At 46.3% G+C, this 19,746-nt stretch overlaps 1 protein-coding gene across 1 annotated transcript in view; it reads left to right on the forward strand.

Annotated features, from left to right (window-relative positions):
* Window positions 1-1,027: 1,027 nt before the first annotated feature.
* TMEM178B (transmembrane protein 178B) overlaps window positions 1,028-19,746 on the forward strand; it is a 281,216-nt gene continuing 262,497 nt past the window's right edge. Inside the window, exons 1-2 of the mRNA XM_056517768.1 lie at window positions 1,028-1,215; window positions 1,821-3,013. Coding sequence (XP_056373743.1) covers window positions 2,632-3,013 — 382 coding nt within the window. The 5' untranslated portion in view covers window positions 1,028-1,215; window positions 1,821-2,631. The remainder of the gene's footprint in view (window positions 1,216-1,820; window positions 3,014-19,746) is intronic.

Here is a 19,746-nt window from a genome sequence, read left to right on the forward strand (position 1 = left end):
CCAAATACAGCAAAAACATTTTTTTATTCACCTACAGTCAGATAAATAGATAGAGGATAGATGATAGATAGATATGAGATAGATAGATATGAGATAGATAGATAGATATGAGATAGATAGATAGATATGAGATAGATATGAAATAGATATGAGATAGATAGATATGAGATAGATAGATATGAGATAGATAGATATGAGATAGATAGATAGATATGAGATAGATAGATATGAAATAGATAGATATGAGATAGATAGATATGAGATAGATAGATAGATATGAGATAGATAGATATGAAATAGATAGATATGAAATAGATAGATATGAGATAGATAGATAGATATGAGATAGATGATAGATATGAGATAGATAGATAGATATGAGATAGATAGATAGATATGAGATAGATAGATAGGAGATAGATATGAGGTAAATAAATAGATAGATAGATATGAGATAGATGGAGAGATAGATAGATTGATAGATAGATAGATATGAGATAGATGAAGATAGATAGATATGAGATAGATATGAGGTACATAAATAGATAGATAGATAGATAGATAGATAGATATGAGATAGATGGAGAGATAGATAGATATGAGATAGATGAAGATAGATAGATATGAGATAGATAGATAGAAATGAGATGGATAGATAGATAGATATGAGATAGATATGAGATAGATAAATAGATATAGATATGAGATAGATAGATAGATAGATATGAGATAGATATGATAGATAAATATGAGATATGAGATAGATAGATAGATATGAGATAGCTAGATAGATAGATATAGATAGATATGATAGATAGATATGAGATATGAGATAGATAGATAGATAGATAGATGGATGAATAAATATTATAATATTCAAATTCCTCAATTTATTGAAAAAAAATTTGAACTATTTCTCCCATTTCTCCCCCGCTGTATATTGGCCATGCTGACTGTTTCTCATGTATATCATCAATCAGCTGTTTTCCTCATGCAGTAAAATAAATGACATATTCCTATTCCGGCTGGGAGAGGGGAAAAAAAAAAAAAAGCATGAATAAAGGAGGTTGTTCAGCTTTAAGGCACTGTATAAGACATTAGCCTCACGTTGCATGAGTGACGTCATCTGTTCTTGGCTGAAGCCTTTCTGTATTCTGTCTCTGGTTTCCAACCAAGGCTGCGGGCTGACTGTATGCACAAGGCACAGATTCCCAGGTGAACCCACCGATTGTTTGCTCCTCCGTTGCTTTTCGCTATTTCCTGCAGAACGCTCATTTCACAGTGCCTGCTTTTATTGGGCTATTGGGCTTAGCCTTAATTTATTATTAAAATGTGTTGTTTTTGTTCTAGAAGGGGTTGTATTAGATAGGTGCAGGTCCCCCTCCTACCCCTCCCTCCCTCTCCTTCTCTTATGCATGCGTTTTTTTTTTTTACATTTTTGTTATTCTATTACATCCGTTGATTTCTTATTTTTTTTGTCCATTTTGGGGGTCTGTGGGTTCACGACAGAGCAGAACAATCCGGCAGCAAACGCTAAGCCCCTATCTTCCTCTGCTGCCAGATCTGATCTTGGCTGAATTGACGCTGAGACGGAGGGATAAGACAAAAATCTTGGATTATTTGGCAGCGTGAGATGGGCTGAAATCCTAAACCCTATTTAAATAAAGGCTTGTGTAAGATGCACGCACCCTTTCCTGGCCGGCTGCGGCTATAGTGATACAGCTATTTCTATTTCCAGAGATTGGTGCTGCTGTCCGTGGTGCTGAAATGTCTCCTTTGCTTTCCCTCTTCTCTCCTCCCCCTCTCACCTTCCATTTCAGAGGAGACCAAGAGAAGCAGCTCAGAGGATGAGACACAGGAAGACGAGCGATTGTCAAGCCTTGAGTGAAGACGAAACCTTTCAGGTGCCGATCGTAGGCTGCTGACGGCCAACAGAACCCAAGCCGGTGAATGGAGAAGCAGGATGGAGGCTGAAGGTACCATGATGGTGATGATGTACATGTTGTGAAACAAAGGATCAGTCTGCTTGCCCACAGGGATCTTGCTTCCAGAGACACAACAGGGAGGCTGCATTTCTTTGCTGAGGGCGATCGAGCTCTCTTAGCCAGAAGAACCCAATGCTGCGTTGTGTCGGACTCAATGCCGGGGGGTAAAGACTTTTTGCCTCCGCTTATATTTTTGCCAAGAGGATGCGGAGAACACAAGAGCTCTGAGGCTGTGGATTCGCTTGGGCATGTTTCCTGTTTACCTCTAGTTCCATCTACCCGAAAGTAGACTGTTTACAGACAACCTCCATCAGAAGACTGGTGGTAGGGCCAACCATGATTCAACACCCAACAGCTACATAAATTTTGAGGTCGTCAAGAGTCATTTCTGAATTTTTTGGGTGGGATTTCGAGTTGGGTCGAAACTAATGACTGACCTGCTCCTCGAAGCAGCCAGAACTGGTCATTGCTATGTTGGGTTTGGATACCGTGCGTGTGGACCTCAAAGTATAAGCATATTTTTGGTGTTTGGGAGCTAAAGCCTTTGGATACGGTTTGGCCTAAGGCGAAGAAAAAACAAAAATAATAATAATACAAAGAGACAACTCTCCATTGAGAAAATGTTGATGGCTGTGTGAGATTGAGGATGGCTGCTGGAAGATTACTGCTCTACGCTGGACTGTCTTTAGCTCTGTGTGCCCTGGGCATGCTGGCTGTGGCTATCTGCTCCGACCACTGGTATGAAACGGATGCCAGACGGCACCGGGAGAGGTGCAAAAGCTTCACGAATAGGAGAATCGACCCTGGATTCATTTATAATTCCAACAACAACCTTCCGCTTAGGGCGAGCAGGTCAAAGCTGGACCGCTGGGAGGGCAAGTTACTTCTAACTAGAAACCGGAGGCAGCTTTTTGCCATGAGCGCCGCCGATGAGTGCAATAGACAATACAATTCTACCAACATGGGCCTCTGGAGGAAATGCCACCGGCTAGGGTTTGATCAAGATATAGAAGATATCATTGCCAAAGGTATGCTAAACTGTATATGTTACATCATTGTGCTGTATACTGGTCCCAATGCTGTAATATTCTGTAATGCAGTGAAAAAATATTGGCCGGTCCTATTGGTTGGTTTTACGTTTTATAATGTTGGTGTTATTTTTGGTGATTTTACTGATTTTGTACATAGTTAAGAGATGTTGCAACACAACCTGCACTACATAGATGAGAAGTCCATGGCCTTAGTTGTGTTTGGATGGAGCGGACCTTATTGTAACACATTTCACCAACCCCCTACGCTATGTCTTAGGTTCCCATGTGTATTAGCGATGACAGAGTTAACTTTTATGTCAGTTTGTAGGTTAAAATAGAACAGGTTAAGCATCATAGATAGGTATAAGGCTATCCTTCATATAAGATAGAGATAGGCATAGGGCTATCCTTCATATAAGATAGAGATAGGCATAAGGTTATCCTTCATATAAGATAGGGATAGGCATAAGGCTAGCCTTCATATATGATAGAGATAGGTATAAGACTATCCTTCATATAAGATAGGGATAGGCATAAGGCTAGCCTTCATATATGATAGAGATAGATATAAGGCTAGCCTTAATATAAGATAAAGATAGGCATAAGGCTATCCTTCATATAAAATAGGGATAGGCATAAGGCTATCCTTTATATAAGATAGAGATAGGCAATAGGCTATCATTCATATAAGATAGGGATAGACATAAGGCTATCCTTCATACAAAATAGAAATAGACATAAGGCTATCCTTCATACAAAATAGAAATAGACATAAGGCTAGCCTTCATATAAGATAGAGATAGGCATAAGGCTATCCTTCATATAAAATAGGGATAAGCATAAGGCTATCCTTCATATAAGATAGGGATAGACATAAGGCTATCCTTCATATAAGATAGGGATAGGCATAAGGCTATCCTTCATACAAAATAGAAATAGACATAAGGCTATCCTTTATATAAGATAGGGACGAGGACTATTCATAGTATTCAGAATATTGGACAGACAAGATGGCCCAAATGGTTCTTATCTGCCCACACATTCTATGTTTCTATGCTTCAAGTCCATGCTGCAATATACAGTTTGCTTCAGTTATGCAGTAAACCATATGTTGGTATACAGGCTGTATAGTGAAACTGATGATACACTACACTATCTGTATGGAGAAAATATGGTAAAACTCAGCCGTGTTTCCAAACCAGTGAGCCTCCAGCTGTTGCAAAACTACTACAAGAGTCTGTCCGGGCATGCTGGGAGTAGTAGTTTTGAAACAGCTGGAGGCACCCTGGTTGGGAAACACTAAGCTAGGGTGAAACTGATGTCTGCTTCACTAGGAAACAGATGATGCACTACAGTCTATAGGATGGAAATATGGTCAAATAAAGGCTGCTGCACCTGTATGGTGAAACCGACGGTAAAAAATATCAATAGGAATTGGATGACACACTTATTTTGAATATGATTTATTTTGACAACACAATACAATCACAATATAATGCTATAATAGAGGCTAATTCATCTCTATGGTGAAACTGTTGTTAATACAGAGACTACTCCATGTTGGTGCATAAAGCCTGCTTTACCTGTAGGGAGAAAATATGGTAAAAGACAGGCTGCTACACCTGTATGGTGAATAATATGGTAAAAGACAGGCTGCTGCACCTGTGTGGTGAAAATATGGTAAAAGACAGGCTGCTGCACCTGTATGGTGAAAATATAGTAAAAGACAGGCTGCTGCACCTGTATGGTGAAAATATGGTAAAAGACAGGCTGCTGCACCTGTATGGTGAAAATATGGTAAAAGACAGGCTGCTGCACCTGTATGGTGAAAATATGGTAAAAGACAGGCTGCTGCACCTGTATGGTGAAAATACAGTATGGTAAAAGACAGGCTGCTGCACCTGTATGGTGAAAATATGGTAAAAGACAGGCTGCTGCACCTGTATGGTGAAAATATGGTAAAAGACAGGCTGCTGCACCTGTATGGTGAAAATATGGTAAAAGACAGGCTGCTGCACCTGTATGGTGAAAATATGGTAAAATACAGGCTGCTGCACCTGTATGGTGAAAATATGGTAAAACACAGGCTGCTGCACCTGTATGGTGAAACTGGTGTTAATACAGTGACTGTTCCATGTTGGTGCCCTAAGGTCTGCTTAACTATAGGATATGAATATGGTAAAATACAGGCTGCTGCACCTGTATGGTGAAACTGATGTAACAGCAAAGTCTACTTTATTCTATATTTTTTGGGAATTTGATGATACGTTACTTTGAACAAGTAGTCCTATGGGATTTTAGACGTTACACTTCAGTCTGCTTCATCTGTAGGGAGAAAAATGCTTCAGAAGGCTTCATCTGCATATTTCCCAGTAGGGACAGATCTTCCCAAAAATATCCCCTTTGAGTCCTACAGTCACGACTGCATGACATAAAAGCTGCATTAAAGGGGTTGTTAATAAATAGAAAACCAGAGCAATTTTTTTTTCCAAAAACAGCGCCACCCCTGTCCTCAGGCTGTGTGAAGTATTGCAGCTCAGTTCCATTAAAGTAAATGGAGACAAGATGTAATACCAAACACAACAAGGGTGACACTGTTTTTAGAAGATATCTGCTCTGGTTCTCTATTCCTGGACAATCCCTTTAATTGCCCGTGCTGGATGCACTGCCTTTCGAAATTCTATTGCCCCCTATATAAATTAGACTTGCTTCTGGGAAAGTTGGGTGATGATGAATGTGACCACCATTCTATCTCCTATAGGAGTTCTACCCAGCTTCCCCTGAATCCTGAACAACACATCTTTCTAGTTCTGCCACAATACACTTTAATGTCCTACTTAATTAGACATATATGTTATTCAGGAACCAGGTAAAGCTGAGTGACAACTTTATAATGACGACCATAATGGAGTTGATGCAGCTTTTCTAGAAGCAGCTAGAACATCTGACAATTCAGCTGAATTTTTTAAAGACAATTAAAATACTTAAATGAGTTGTAATATTTATTTTTCGATTTAAGGTGGATTTAAGGTGGATTTAAGGTGGAATGACCTTTAAAAAGGTTTAATTATTAAGTGCCGGCACCGTCTCCTCCTGTAGTGCTCTGCATTGAGCCGCCTCGGTTATTAGTCTCCATCCACCAGATCTTTATTACCTCATGTGTGGCCTAAATGGTTTTTCGGTCTTCCAAGAGGATACACAATCCTCATAAAAGGGTTGGCGTTGTCTGCGTGTGACAGGGAATTTGTCTACCCAGTCTCTTCGCTTTTCGAAACAACCGACAACCCCCCCCCCCCTTCCTTTTCCTCCTCCTCCTCCCTTGTTCTGAGAACAAAATGTTCTAGACTCGCTGCATAAAGCTGCCCATATAAATATCAGGCAAATGCCTTCAAATGAACTTTCACCCCCAATCCCATAGTTGACTTATGGTCCCACAGTGAGAGGGTGGGGGTGGGGGTGGGGATTTTGGGAGGTGGGGGTTTTGGGGGCTTCTTCGGTTCTAATCAGACGAGGCCGATCTATAATTTACATGTAACAGTTAGTGATGAGCGGCAGGGGCCATATTAGGGGCCAATTAGCGATATTTCGAGAATATATGGATGAATATTCGTCCTATGTTCGCGAAATTCGCATATTCGCGATGTTCGTTCTTTTTTTTTAATTTCATGTGAAAATTCATAATGAAATTCGCATAGTACGCATGCGCAGTTATATCTCACCTAAAGAAGGGAGGGATCAGTGTCCAGTCTGGAAGTGATAATATTTTCGCATAAATATTCGCATATAAAAACGAAACAAAAAAAGAACACGAATCTTTGTCATTACGAATATATATCACTAAACAGTGGTCCCTCAACATACGATGGTAATCCGTTCCAAATGGACCATCGTATGTTGAGGGATCCGTGCAATGTAAAGTATAGGACAGTGGTCTACAACCTGCGGACCTCCAGATGTTGCAGAACTACAACACCCAGCATGCCCGGACAGCCAACGGCTGTCCGGGCATGCTGGGAGTTGTAGTTTTGCAACATCTTGAGGTCCGCAGGTTGAAGACCACTGGTATTGGAGGTTGTACTCGCCTGTCCCCGACGCTCCGGACCGTCACCGCTCGTCACCGCTGCCCTGGATGTCGCCGTCCATCGCTGTCTCCAAGGTGTCCCCGACGCTCCGGCATGGCCTCTGCTTCCCCGGCATCCTTGCTCTCCGTCGTCGCCATCACGTCGTTATGCACGCCGCTCCTATTGGATGACGGGTCGGCGTGCGCAGCGACGTGATGACGTTGGAGGAGAGCGCCGACGATGCAGGGGATCCCGAAGAGGACGCGCCCGAGACCCGAGGACAGGTAAGTGATCGTCAGCGGACCACACGGGGCACCGTAAACGGCTATCCGATGGAAGCTGAAGCAGTCTGCGCTGCCGGATCGCCGTTTATGCGATGGCCCCGACATACAAAAGCATCGGATGTTGATGCTGCCTATGAGAGTGATCGTATGTTGAAATGATCGTATGTCAGGCCATCGTAGGTCGGTGGGGGGGTCACTGTATTCTAAATATTCGCGATATTCACGGTAAAAAATAGTTTTTTTTAGAATATTTGCGCTCAACACTAGTAACAGTATCTGGAAGCCCCTCAATTCATATGACGTCATCTAAGGATCGCGCCGAAACCGGTGGTATCTGCCCACAGTGATCTTATACGTATTATTAATAGCAAAGAAGAGAAACGGTTAACCGCACTCACCGCTAGGCTTCAGCCATCCGACTCCGCTTCAACTGCTCGCACGGACGTCTCCGATTACAGAATAGTGTTGAGCGCGGACATTCGAAGAGTTAATTTTTACCGTGAATATCGGCACTTGGCGATTTTGCAAATATTTCGAATATAGCGCTATATATTCGTAAGAAGGAAGGGATCAGTGTCCAGTCTGGAAGTGCCAATATTCGCATAAATATTCGCATAAATCCGCATTTAAAAAAAAAAAAAAAACGAATATTCGTCATTCCGAATATATATCACTATATTCGAAATATTTGCGAAATCACAAAATGCCGATATTCACTTTTGCATTTATACTCGCGCTGAACACTAGTAACAGTATCTGGAAGCCACTCGAATCATACGGATAGCGCCGAAACCGGTGGTATCTGCCCACAATGATCTTATATGTATTATTAATCGCACAGAAGAGAAACGGTTAACTGCACTCACCGCTAGGCTTCAGCCATCCGACCCCGCTTCAACTGCTCGCACGGACGTCTCCGATTACAGAATAGTGTTGAGCGTGAATATTCTAAATGCAAATTTTTACCGCGAATATCGGTACTTTCGATTCGCGATATAAATAAATATCGTGATTTCTCGAATATTTAGAATATAGGGATATATATTCGCGATGACGAATATTTGTAATTCGTTTTTTTTTCTTCACGGTACACATCACAACAATGATGTGTACTGTGTCCAAAAAAAGTGATCATCCCTCCCTGCTTCCAGCTTGTGGTCCAAAGAAGGCTCCAATATTATTTACGGTGTGGAGCGCGAATATTTTGTATATGTGAATATGCAAATATTGGCGAGTATCGGCACTTCCAGAGGACACTGATCCCTCCCTTCTTTTAGTAGTGTTGGGTATAGTGTTAGGCCCCTCTCACACTATAATATTCATCCCTCTTAAAGATATGTTTAAAGGGGTATTCCAGGAAAATACTTACCGTATATACTCGAGTATAAGCCGAGTTTTTCAGCACGATTTTTCGTGCTGAAAACACCCCCCTCGGCTTATACTCGAGTGAACTCCCCCACCCGCAGTGGTCTTCAACCTGCGGACCTCCAGAGGTTTCAAAACTACAACTCCCAGCAAGCCCGGACAGCCATCGGCTGTCCGGGCTTGCTGGGAGTTGTAGTTTTGAAACCTCCGGAGGTCCGCAGGTTGAAGACCACTGCGGCCTTCGACATCATCCAGCCCCCTCTCACCCCCCTTTAGTTCTGAGTACTCACCTCCGCTCGGCGCTGGTCCGGTCCTGCAGGACTGTCCGGTGAGGAGGTGGTCCGGTGGGATAGTGGTTCCGGGCTGCTATCTTCACCGGGGAGGCCTCTTCTAAGCGCTTCGGGCCCGGCCTCAGAATAGTCACGTTGCCTTGACAACGACGCAGAGGTGCGTTCATTGCCAACGTACTTCTGCGTCGTTGTCAAGGCAACGCCTCTATTCCGGGCCGGAAGCGCAGAGATGAGGCCTCCCCGGTGAAGATAGCAGCCCGGAACCACTATCCCACCGGACCACCTCCTCTCCGGACAGTCCTGCAGGACCGGACCAGCGCCGAGCGGAGGTGAGTACTCAGAACTAAAGGGGGGTGAGAGGGGGCTGGATGATGTCGAAGGCCGCAGTGGTCTTCAACCTGCGGACCTCCGGAGGTTTCAAAACTACAACTCCCAGCAAGCCCGGACAGCCGATGGCTGCCCGGGCTTGCTGGGAGTTGTAGTTTTGAAACCTCTGGAGGTCCGCAGGTTGAAGACCACTGAGGGCGAATGATGACAAGGGGATGATGAAGGGGGGATGTGTGGGATGATAAGGGGATGATGAAGGGGGGGATGTGTGGGATGATAAGGGGATGATGAAGGGGGGATGTGTGGGATGATAAGGGGATGATGAAGGGGGGATGTGTGGGATGATAAGGGGATGATGAAGGGGGGATGTGTGGGATGATAAGGGGATGATGAAGGGGGGATGTGTGGGATGATAAGGGGATGATGAAGGGGGGATGTGTGGGATGATGACAAGGGGATGATGATGAGGGTGTTAATGACGGGTCTGGATGATGACAGGGGGGGATGATGTATTTCCCACCCTAGGCTTATACTCGAGTCAATAACTTTTCCTGGGATTTTGGGTTGAAATTAGGGGTCTCGGCTTATACTCGGGTCGGCTTATACTCGAGTATATACGGTATATATATATATATATATATATATATATATATATATATATATATATATATATATGTATATATATATATATATATATATATATATATATATATATATATATATCAACTGGCTCCAGATAGTTAAACAGATTTGTAAATTACTTCTATTAAAAAATCTTAATCCTTTCAGTACTTATGAGCTTCTGAAGTTGAGTTGTTCTTTTCTGTCTAAGCTCTCTCTGATGACACGTGTCTCGGGAACCGCCCAGTTTAGAAGCAAATCCCCATAGCAAACCTCTTCTACTCTGTGCAGTACCCGATACAAGCAGAGATGTCAGCAGAGAGCACTGTTGCCAGACAGAAAACAACAAATCAACTTCAGCAGCTGAAGACAACCGCCGGCGGTCGCCTCTGAGTGCCCTGCATCTTGTCTGGAACCGAAGACAACCGCCGGCGGTCGCCTCTGAGCGCCCTGCATCTTGTCTGGAACAGAAAACAAGATGCAGGGTGCTCAGAGGCGACTGCTGGTGGTTTCGCGTTGTGTGCGCTTCTTCTTCCGGCCTTGTACGAGGCCGGAAGAAGCACACACAGCGCGAAACCGACGGTGGTCGCCTCTGAGCGCCCTGCGTCTTGTCTGCAACCGGAGACATCCATGCGAGCAGTTGAAGCAGAGTCGGATGGCTGAAGCCTAGCGGTGAGTGCAGGTAACCGTGTCTCTTCTATGCTATTTGTATTTAGTAACGTAGTTCTTTCTGGTTCCCAGCACCGCCGCCGGACCCGCACGTATAGGACTTCGGTCTCCACTGTGATAGAGGTACCGCAGCCCAGGGATCCTGATTACTTTGTAGCAATAGTGCCACTATATCTTTGAAGTATTACTTATATGTATTATCATCATGGGTATCAGTCAAGGCGTTGAGGACATGTAAGTCCATCGTGAGAAATGATCGTGAGCTTCATTGGAATCACGTACGTAAGGGCATGCTTTATAAACCTGTGTCCCGTCCACTCTTCTGTAGTATAATGTGGTCTATTGTTTCCTGTTATCAGCCATTCCAGGCCGGGGATAGGCTGACAGCTGACTGTGGTGTTCCTTCAATAGGTTGACTGGCAGGAAGTTGAGAAAAATCAACCACCCCCCACCCCACCTCATCCCCGCGATGAGCAGGCACAATAAACAGGCGGCTTTTCCAAGGTGTTTCTGACGAGATAACAAAGTTGAAGGATGCGCATTAGAGCGTTTGGGATATACATTAGAGAGTATTCGGTTGACAGCTTTCCCTTCTTCGCCTCCTAAAAATCTGCACGCTCTGCATTGGATCGGCGTAAATGTTTATTTCTTTTGGGAATAAGTAAAGGCCGGGCTCTTCTGGTCATGGATTCGACCTGTTGCCCTAGTGCTGGGCGGTATACTGGTTCATATCGAATACCGAATTTTTTGTCCTTCACGATATGAATTTTTCCCATACCGCAATACCAGTTGGGCCCTTCCCCATTGGGAATGAATTATCTACCCAGCGCTGCGCTGTCCCAACATCGGGGAACTAATCATATGTGATCCGCGAGTGTTGCCCTCCTCGTCCTCCTGTTTGTTGCGGCCACCGGCGCTGGAACTCTGTACTGTACGCTGTATCCCTATGCGGCCTTCAGCCTATCACCGGCCGCAGCAATGTTCGGTCTCGGCCAGTGATAGGTTGAGCGCACTGTCATGTAAGAAGTCGACTTCTTACATGACAGTGCGCTCAACCTATCACTGGCCGAGACCGAACATTGCTGCGGCCGGTGATAGGCTGAAGGCCGCATAGGGATACAGCGTACAGTACAGAGTTCCAGTGCCGGTGGCCAGCAACAAACAGGGGGACGAGGAGGGCAGCGCTTGCGGGTGACATGTGATTAGATCCCCGATGGGCCCAGCGCAGGGCTGGGCTGATAATTAATTGGGGGGGGGGGGGGGAGAATCAGAACAGTGCTCGTGGGTCACATGATTTGGGGGGGAGAGAAATACTGTTATATACCACAACTTCCACAACTTCCTCTGGAGCATACAGCAGCTGATAAGTACTGGAAGGGTTAAGATTTTTAAATAGAAGTAATTTACAAATCTGTATAACTTTCTGGCACCAGCTGATTTTTTTTTCTCGCCCACTAGAGTACCCCTTTAAAAAAGAAAAGAACTCCAGAAAGAAATACAACGTCCTCTGGAGCATACAGCAGCTGATAAGTACTGGAAGGGTTAATATTTTTTAAATAGAAGGGATTTACAAATCTGTATAACTTTCTGGCACCAGTTGATAAAAAAAAAAAAAATTCCACTTTAGTACCCCTTTAAGCTGGCCAAACTTAGTCGATCAAAGCTGTCTGATCCCACAGATTTCATAGTGATCGGCCAATGGTCTAATGTAAGCAAATGGAAATAGGCAACAATCTGTCATTGGCTCTGCTCCTGAGTCCCCAGAATAATCACTTTTTGGAGCTTCACAAAATTTAATATTCAGCTTTCTTAGCATGTTGGATTAAAGTTGTCTGAAGGTGCAATGGTTTTTTGATTGGCCAACAACACAAGGTATATGCAAATGGAGGAGAAAGGACACTATCGTCTCTCATTGGCCTCTAGAACAGTGTTTCCCAACCATTCAGATATTGCAAAACTTCAACTCCCAGCATGCCCGGACAGCCGTTGGCTGTCCGGGCATGCTGGGAGTTGAAGTTTTGCTACATTTGGAGGGCCACAGTTTGAGATCACTGTTTAAAGTGGCACTATCCTTAGGTCTACATTGCTTAAAGGGGTACTTCGGTGGAAACCTTTTTGAACTGGTGCCAGAAAGTTAAACAGATTTGTAAATTACTTCTATTAAAAAATCTTAATCCTTCCAGTACGTATTAGCTGCTGAATACTACAGAGGAAATTCTTTTCTTTTTGGAACACAGTGCTCTCTGCTGACATCACGAGCACAGTGCTCTCTGCTGACATCTCTGTCCATTATAGGAACTGTCCAGAGCAGCATATGTTTGCTATGGGGATTTTCTCCTACTCTGCACAGTTCCTAAAATGGACAGAGATGTCAGCAGAAAGCACTGTGTTCCAAAAAGAAAATAATTTCCTCTGTAGTATTCAGCAGCTAATAAGTACTGGAAGGATTAAGATTTTTTTAAATATAAGTAATTTACAAATCTGTTTAACTTTCTGGCACCAGTTGATTTAAAGAAAAAGAAAAAGTTTTACACCGGAGTACCCCTTTAAGATGGATTTGTGGACACCCCTACAGCCTAGCGCATGCTGGGAGTTATAGGGTTGACCTAATGTATTTTTAATTTTTTTAAATTTTTATTAAGAGCCGAGGAACGTGCTCTCGAATCACCCAAGGTGCAAGAAAAAGTGCAAACGTGTTACACTAAAAAAACTTGCACAAAGGATGCGGTCTATCGCTAAGCCCTTCTCTGACAGGAGAGAGGCCCCCCCAACAAACCTACCCTTCACCTCCGAGCCAAAAGGTACCTGTGAGGTTCCAGGTTCGATGTCCCTTTTCGCCGAAGCTACTAGGGGACCACAAATGCTCCCGGCATCCCCCTTGGCGTTAGCAGAGCTGTTAACGGTTGATACCCTGCCCAGGTTTTTTTTGCAGGGAGGTGTGGAACCTAATGGCCACACACACCTCCCCTAGACCGCCAGGAGGGACACCCAGAAGGGCTATCGCATCCTGACAAATCCTGTGGACACACAACACGCAAAAAGTGACACAGTGAACAAAAATAAATAAGTGAATGTGCGTAAGTACACTGCCCTGCCGGATCTATAAAATTTTCTCTGATCCTAACCAGAAGGCCGGGAATCAAGAGGTGAGTGCCACAAGGTGAAGAGATCATGATGCCAGTGCTTCAACTTTTCTTTTTTTTTTTAAGAGCCGAGGCAAGTGCTCTCTATCACCCAAAGTGCAAGAAAAAGTGCAAACGTGTCACACTAAAAAAACGTGCACAAAGGATGCGGTCTATCGCTAAGCCCTTCTCCGACAGGAGAGAGGCCCCCCAACAAACCTACCCTTCACCTCCGGGCCAAAAGGCACCTGCAAGGATCCAGGTTCGATGCCCCTTTTCGCCGAAGCTACTAAGGGGCCGAAAATGCTCCTGGCTTCAACCCAGGCGTTAACCAAGGTGTCAGCCGAGGAGCCGTATACTGATGGCATCTTGACCAAATCCAATATGCCCAGGGGTTGCAGGGAGGTGAGGAACCTAATGGCCACACACACCTCCCCTAGACCGCCAGGAGGGACACCCAGAAGGGCTACCGCATCCTGCCAATCCCGTGTAGAAAACAACACGTAAAAGTGGCACAGTGACAAAACACAAAAAATAAATAAGTGGATAAGTGCAGATATACTGCCCGGTCATCCAGATGATTGTATAAAAATTTCCCAGATCCTAGCCAGAAGGCCGGGATACCAAGGGGGAGTGCCAAAGGTGAAGAGTAATGGTGCAATGCTTTCAGTGAGTGGTGACCCTGAGTTTCGGCACCTCAGGGTCACCACTCCCCGAAGCACAGAAGTACCTCAACTCTACATCCCTCTACCTCATGGCGAGACCCGGAGGAAGCAGGTCACATCAGGGCAGCCGTCGAGCTGATTCCTCAGAACCAGCCCCGGAAAGCCCTGGTACACCTGCCTCCTACCATGCAGCACCCATCCCCACCAGCTCAATACCGGCACTTCGGGTCACCGGCGTAAACTGATAAGAACAGATACTACACAGCCAAAAGGCCAAGAAGGGATAGTGCTTCAACTTAGTGAGCCAATACACCCAGTGAGTTTCGGCACCTTGGGGTTACCACTCCCAGAGGCACTAAAGTACCTCGGCTCTAGACCCTCTCAGCCTCATGGCGATACCTGGAGGAAACAGGTCACATCAGGGCAGCTGTAGAGCTGGGTGGGCGCCAGCCTTGGAACGCTCTGGTATACTTGCAGCCATCCATTCCTGTTACGCCGAGCGCTCCGGGTCCCCGCTCCTCCCCGGAGCGCTCGCTTCTCTCTCGCTACCGCAGCGCTCCGGGCAGCTCCACTGACCCGGTGCGCTGCGATACCGTCTCCAGCCGGGATGCGATTCGCGATGCGGGTAGCGCCCGCTCGCGATGCGCATCCCGGCTCCCGTACCTGACTCGCTCTCCGTCTGTCCTGTCCCGGCGCGCGCGGCCCCGCTCCCTAGGGCGCGCGCGCGCCGGGTCTCTGCGATTTAAAGGGCCACTGCGCCGCTGATTGGCGCAGTGGTTCCAATTAGTGTGTTCACCTGTGCACTCCCTATTTATACCTCACTTCCCCTTCACTCCCTCGCCGGATCTTGTTGCCATTGTGCCAGTGAAAGCGTTTCCTTGTGTGTTCCTAGCCTGTGTTCCAGACCTCCTGCCGTTGCCCCCGACTACGATCCTTGCTGCCTGCCCCGACCTTCTGCTACGTCCGACCTTGCTTCTGTCTACTCCCTTGTACCGCGCCTATCTTCAGCAGTCAGAGAGGTTGAGCCGTTGCTAGTGGATACGACCTGGTCACTACCGCCGCAGCAAGACCATCCCGCTTTGCGGCGGGCTCTGGTGAAAACCAGTAGTGACTTAGAACCGATCCACTAGCACGGTCCACGCCAATCCCTCTCTGGCACAGAGGATCCACTACCTGCCAGCCGGCATCGTGACAGTAGATCCGGCCATGGATCCCGCTGAAGTTCCTCTGCCAGTTGTCGCCGACCTCACCACGGTGGTCGCCCAGCAGTCACAACAGATAGCGCAACAAGGCCAACAGCTGTCTCAACTGACCGTGATGCTACAGCAGCTACTACCACAGCTTCAGCAATCATCTCCTCCGCCAGCTCCTGCACCTCCTCCGCAGCGAGTGGCCGCTTCTGGTCTACGACTATCCTTGCCGGATAAATTTGATGGGGACTCTAAATTCTGCCGTGGCTTTCTTTCCCAATGTTCCCTGCACTTGGAGATGATGTCGGACCAGTTCCCTACTGAAAGGTCTAAGGTGGCTTTCGTAGTCAGCCTTCTGTCTGGAAAAGCTCTGTCATGGGCCACACCGCTCTGGGACCGCAATGACCCCGTCACTGCCTCTATACACTCCTTCTTCTCAGAAATTCGAAGTGTCTTTGAGGAACCTGCCCGAGCCTCTTCTGCTGAGACTGCCCTGTTGAACCTGGTCCAGGGTAATTCTTCCGTTGGCGAGTACGCCGTACAATTCCGTACTCTTGCTTCAGAATTATCCTGGAATAATGAGGCCCTCTGCGCGACCTTTAAAAAAGGCCTATCCAGCAACATTAAAGATGTTCTGGCCGCACGAGAAATCCCTGCTAACCTACATGAACTCATCCATCTTGCCACTCGCATTGACATGCGTTTTTCCGAAAGGCGTCAGGAGCTCCGCCAGGATATGGACTTTGTTCGCACAAGACGTTTTTTCTCCCCGGCTCCTCTCTCCTCTGGTCCCCTGCAATCCGTTCCTGTGCCTCCCGCCGTGGAGGCTATGCAGGTCGACCGGTCTCGCCTGACACCTCAAGAGAGGACACGACGCCGCATGGAGAATCTCTGTCTGTACTGTGCCAGTACCGAACACTTCCTGAAGGATTGTCCTATCCGTCCTCCCCGCCTGGAAAGACGTACGCTGACTCCGCACAAAGGTGAGACAGTCCTTGATGTCTACTCTGCTTCTCCACGTCTTACTGTGCCTGTGCGGATATCTGCCTCTGCCTTCTCCTTCTCTACTATGGCCTTCTTGGATTCCGGATCTGCAGGAAATTTTATTTTGGCCTCTCTCGTCAACAGGTTCAACATCCCAGTGACCAGTCTCGCCAGACCCCTCTACATCAATTGTGTAAACAATGAAAGATTGGACTGTACCATACGTTTCCGCACGGAGCCCCTTCTAATGTGCATCGGACCTCATCACGAGAAGATTGAATTTTTGGTCCTCCCCAATTGCACTTCCGAAATCCTCCTTGGACTACCCTGGCTTCAACTCCATTCCCCAACCCTGGATTGGTCCACTGGGGAGATCAAGAGTTGGGGGCCCTCTTGTTTCAAGGACTGCCTAAAACCGGTTCCCAGTACTCCTTGCCGTGACTCTGTGGTTCCCCCTGTAACCGGTCTCCCTAAGGCCTATATGGACTTTGCGGATGTTTTTTGCAAAAAACAAGCTGAGACTCTACCTCCTCACAGGCCTTATGATTGTCCTATTGACCTCCTCCCGGGCACTACTCCACCCCGGGGCAGAATCTATCCTCTGTCCGCCCCAGAGACTCTTGCTATGTCGGAGTACATCCAGGAAAATTTTAAAAAAGGCTTTATCCGTAAATCCTCCTCTCCTGCCGGAGCCGGATTTTTCTTTGTGTACAAAAAAGATGGCTCTCTACGCCCTTGCATTGACTACCGCGGTCTTAATAAAATCACGATAAAGAACCGCTACCCCCTACCCCTCATCTCTGAACTCTTTGATCGCCTCCAAGGTGCCCACATCTTTACCAAACTGGACTTAAGAGGTGCTTATAATCTCATCCGCATCAGAGAGGGGGATGAATGGAAAACGGCATTTAACACTAGAGATGGACACTTTGAGTATCTGGTCATGCCCTTTGGCCTGTGCAACGCCCCTGCCGTCTTCCAAGACTTTGTTAATGAAATTTTTCGTGATCTCTTATACTCCTGTGTTGTTGTATATCTGGACGATATCCTGATTTTTTCTGCCAATCTAGAAGAACACCGCCAGCATGTCCGTATGGTTCTTCAGAGACTTCGTGACAATCAACTTTATGCCAAGATAGAGAAATGTCTGTTTGAATGCCAATCTCTTCCTTTCCTAGGATACTTGGTCTCTGGCCAGGGACTACAAATGGATCCAGACAAACTCTCTGCCGTCTTAGATTGGCCACGCCCCTCCGGACTCCGTGCTATCCAACGTTTTTTGGGGTTCGCCAATTATTACAGGCAATTTATTCCACATTTTTCTACCGTTGTGGCCCCTATCGTGGCTTTAACCAAAAAAAATGCCAATCCCAAGTCTTGGCCTCCTCAAGCGGAAGACGCCTTTAAACGGCTCAAGTCTGCCTTTTCTTCGGCTCCCGTGCTCTCCAGACCTGACCCATCTAAACCCTTCCTATTGGAGGTTGATGCCTCCTCTGTAGGAGCTGGAGCGGTCCTTCTACAAAAAAATTCTTCCGGGCATGCTGTTACTTGTGGTTTTTTTTCTAGGACCTTCTCTCCGGCGGAGAGGAACTACTCCATCGGGGATCGAGAGCTTCTAGCCATTAAATTAGCACTTGAGGAATGGAGGCATCTGCTGGAGGGATCAAGATTTCCTGTTATTATTTACACCGATCACAAGAACCTCTCCTATCTCCAGTCTGCCCAACGGCTGAATCCTCGCCAGGCCAGGTGGTCTCTGTTCTTTGCCCGATTTAATTTTGAAATTCACTTTCGGCCTGCCGATAAGAACATTAGGGCCGATGCTCTCTCTCGTTCCTCGGATGCCTCGGAAGTTGAACTCTCTCCGCAACACATCATTCCTCCTGACTGCCTGATCTCCACTTCTCCAGCCTCCATCAGGCAAACTCCTCCAGGAAAGACCTTCGTCTCTCCACGCCAACGCCTCGGAATCCTCAAATGGGGTCACTCCTCCCATCTCGCAGGTCATACAGGCATCAAGAAATCTGTGCAACTCATCTCTCGCTTCTATTGGTGGCCGACTCTGGAGACGGATGTCGTGGACTTTGTGCGAGCCTGCACTGTCTGTGCTCGGGATAAGACTCCTCGCCAGAAGCCCGCTGGTTTTCTTCATCCTCTGCCTGTCCCCGAACAGCCTTGGTCTCTGATTGGTATGGATTTTATTACAGACCTACCCCCATCCCGTGGCAACACTGTTGTTTGGGTGGTCGTTGATCGATTCTCCAAGATGGCACATTTCATCCCTCTTCCTGGTCTTCCTTCAGCGCCTCAGTTGGCTAAACAATTTTTTGTACACATTTTTCGTCTTCACGGGTTGCCCACACAAATAGTCTCGGATAGAGGCGTCCAATTCGTGTCAAAATTCTGGAGGGCTCTCTGTAAACAACTCAAGATTAAATTAAACTTTTCTTCTGCATATCATCCTCAATCCAATGGACAAGTAGAAAGAATTAACCAGGTCTTGGGTGATTATTTACGACATTTTGTTTCCTCCCGCCAGGATGATTGGGCAGATCTTCTACCATGGGCCGAATTCTCGTATAACTTTAGAGTCTCTGAATCTTCCTCCAAATCCCCATTCTTCGTGGTGTACGGCCGTCACCCTCTTCCCCCCCTCCCTACTCCCTTGCCCTCTGGTTTGCCCGCTGTAGATGAAGTGACTCGTGATCTTTCCACCATATGGAAAGAGACCCAAGTTTCTCTTTTACAGGCTTCATCTCGCATGAAAAAGTTTGCCGATAAGAAAAGAAGAGCTCCCCCCATTTTTGCTCCCGGAGACAAGGTATGGCTCTCCGCTAAATATGTCCGCTTTCGTGTCCCCAGTTACAAACTGGGTCCACGCTATCTTGGTCCCTTCAAAGTCTTGTGCCAAATTAATCCTGTCTCTTACAAACTTCTTCTTCCTCCTTCTCTCCGTATTCCTAATGCCTTTCATGTCTCTCTTCTTAAACCACTCATCATCAACCGTTTCTCTCCCAAATTAGTTTCTCCCACTCCTGTCTCCGGTTCTTCTGACGTCTTCTCAGTGAAAGAGATACTGGCCTCCAAGACGGTCAGAGGAAAAAAGTTCTTTTTGGTGGATTGGGAGGGCTGTGGACCTGAAGAGAGATCCT

The sequence above is a fragment of the Hyla sarda genome, chromosome 4, assembly GCF_029499605.1.
Source record: "Hyla sarda isolate aHylSar1 chromosome 4, aHylSar1.hap1, whole genome shotgun sequence".
Taxonomy (NCBI): Eukaryota; Metazoa; Chordata; class Amphibia; order Anura; family Hylidae; genus Hyla; species Hyla sarda.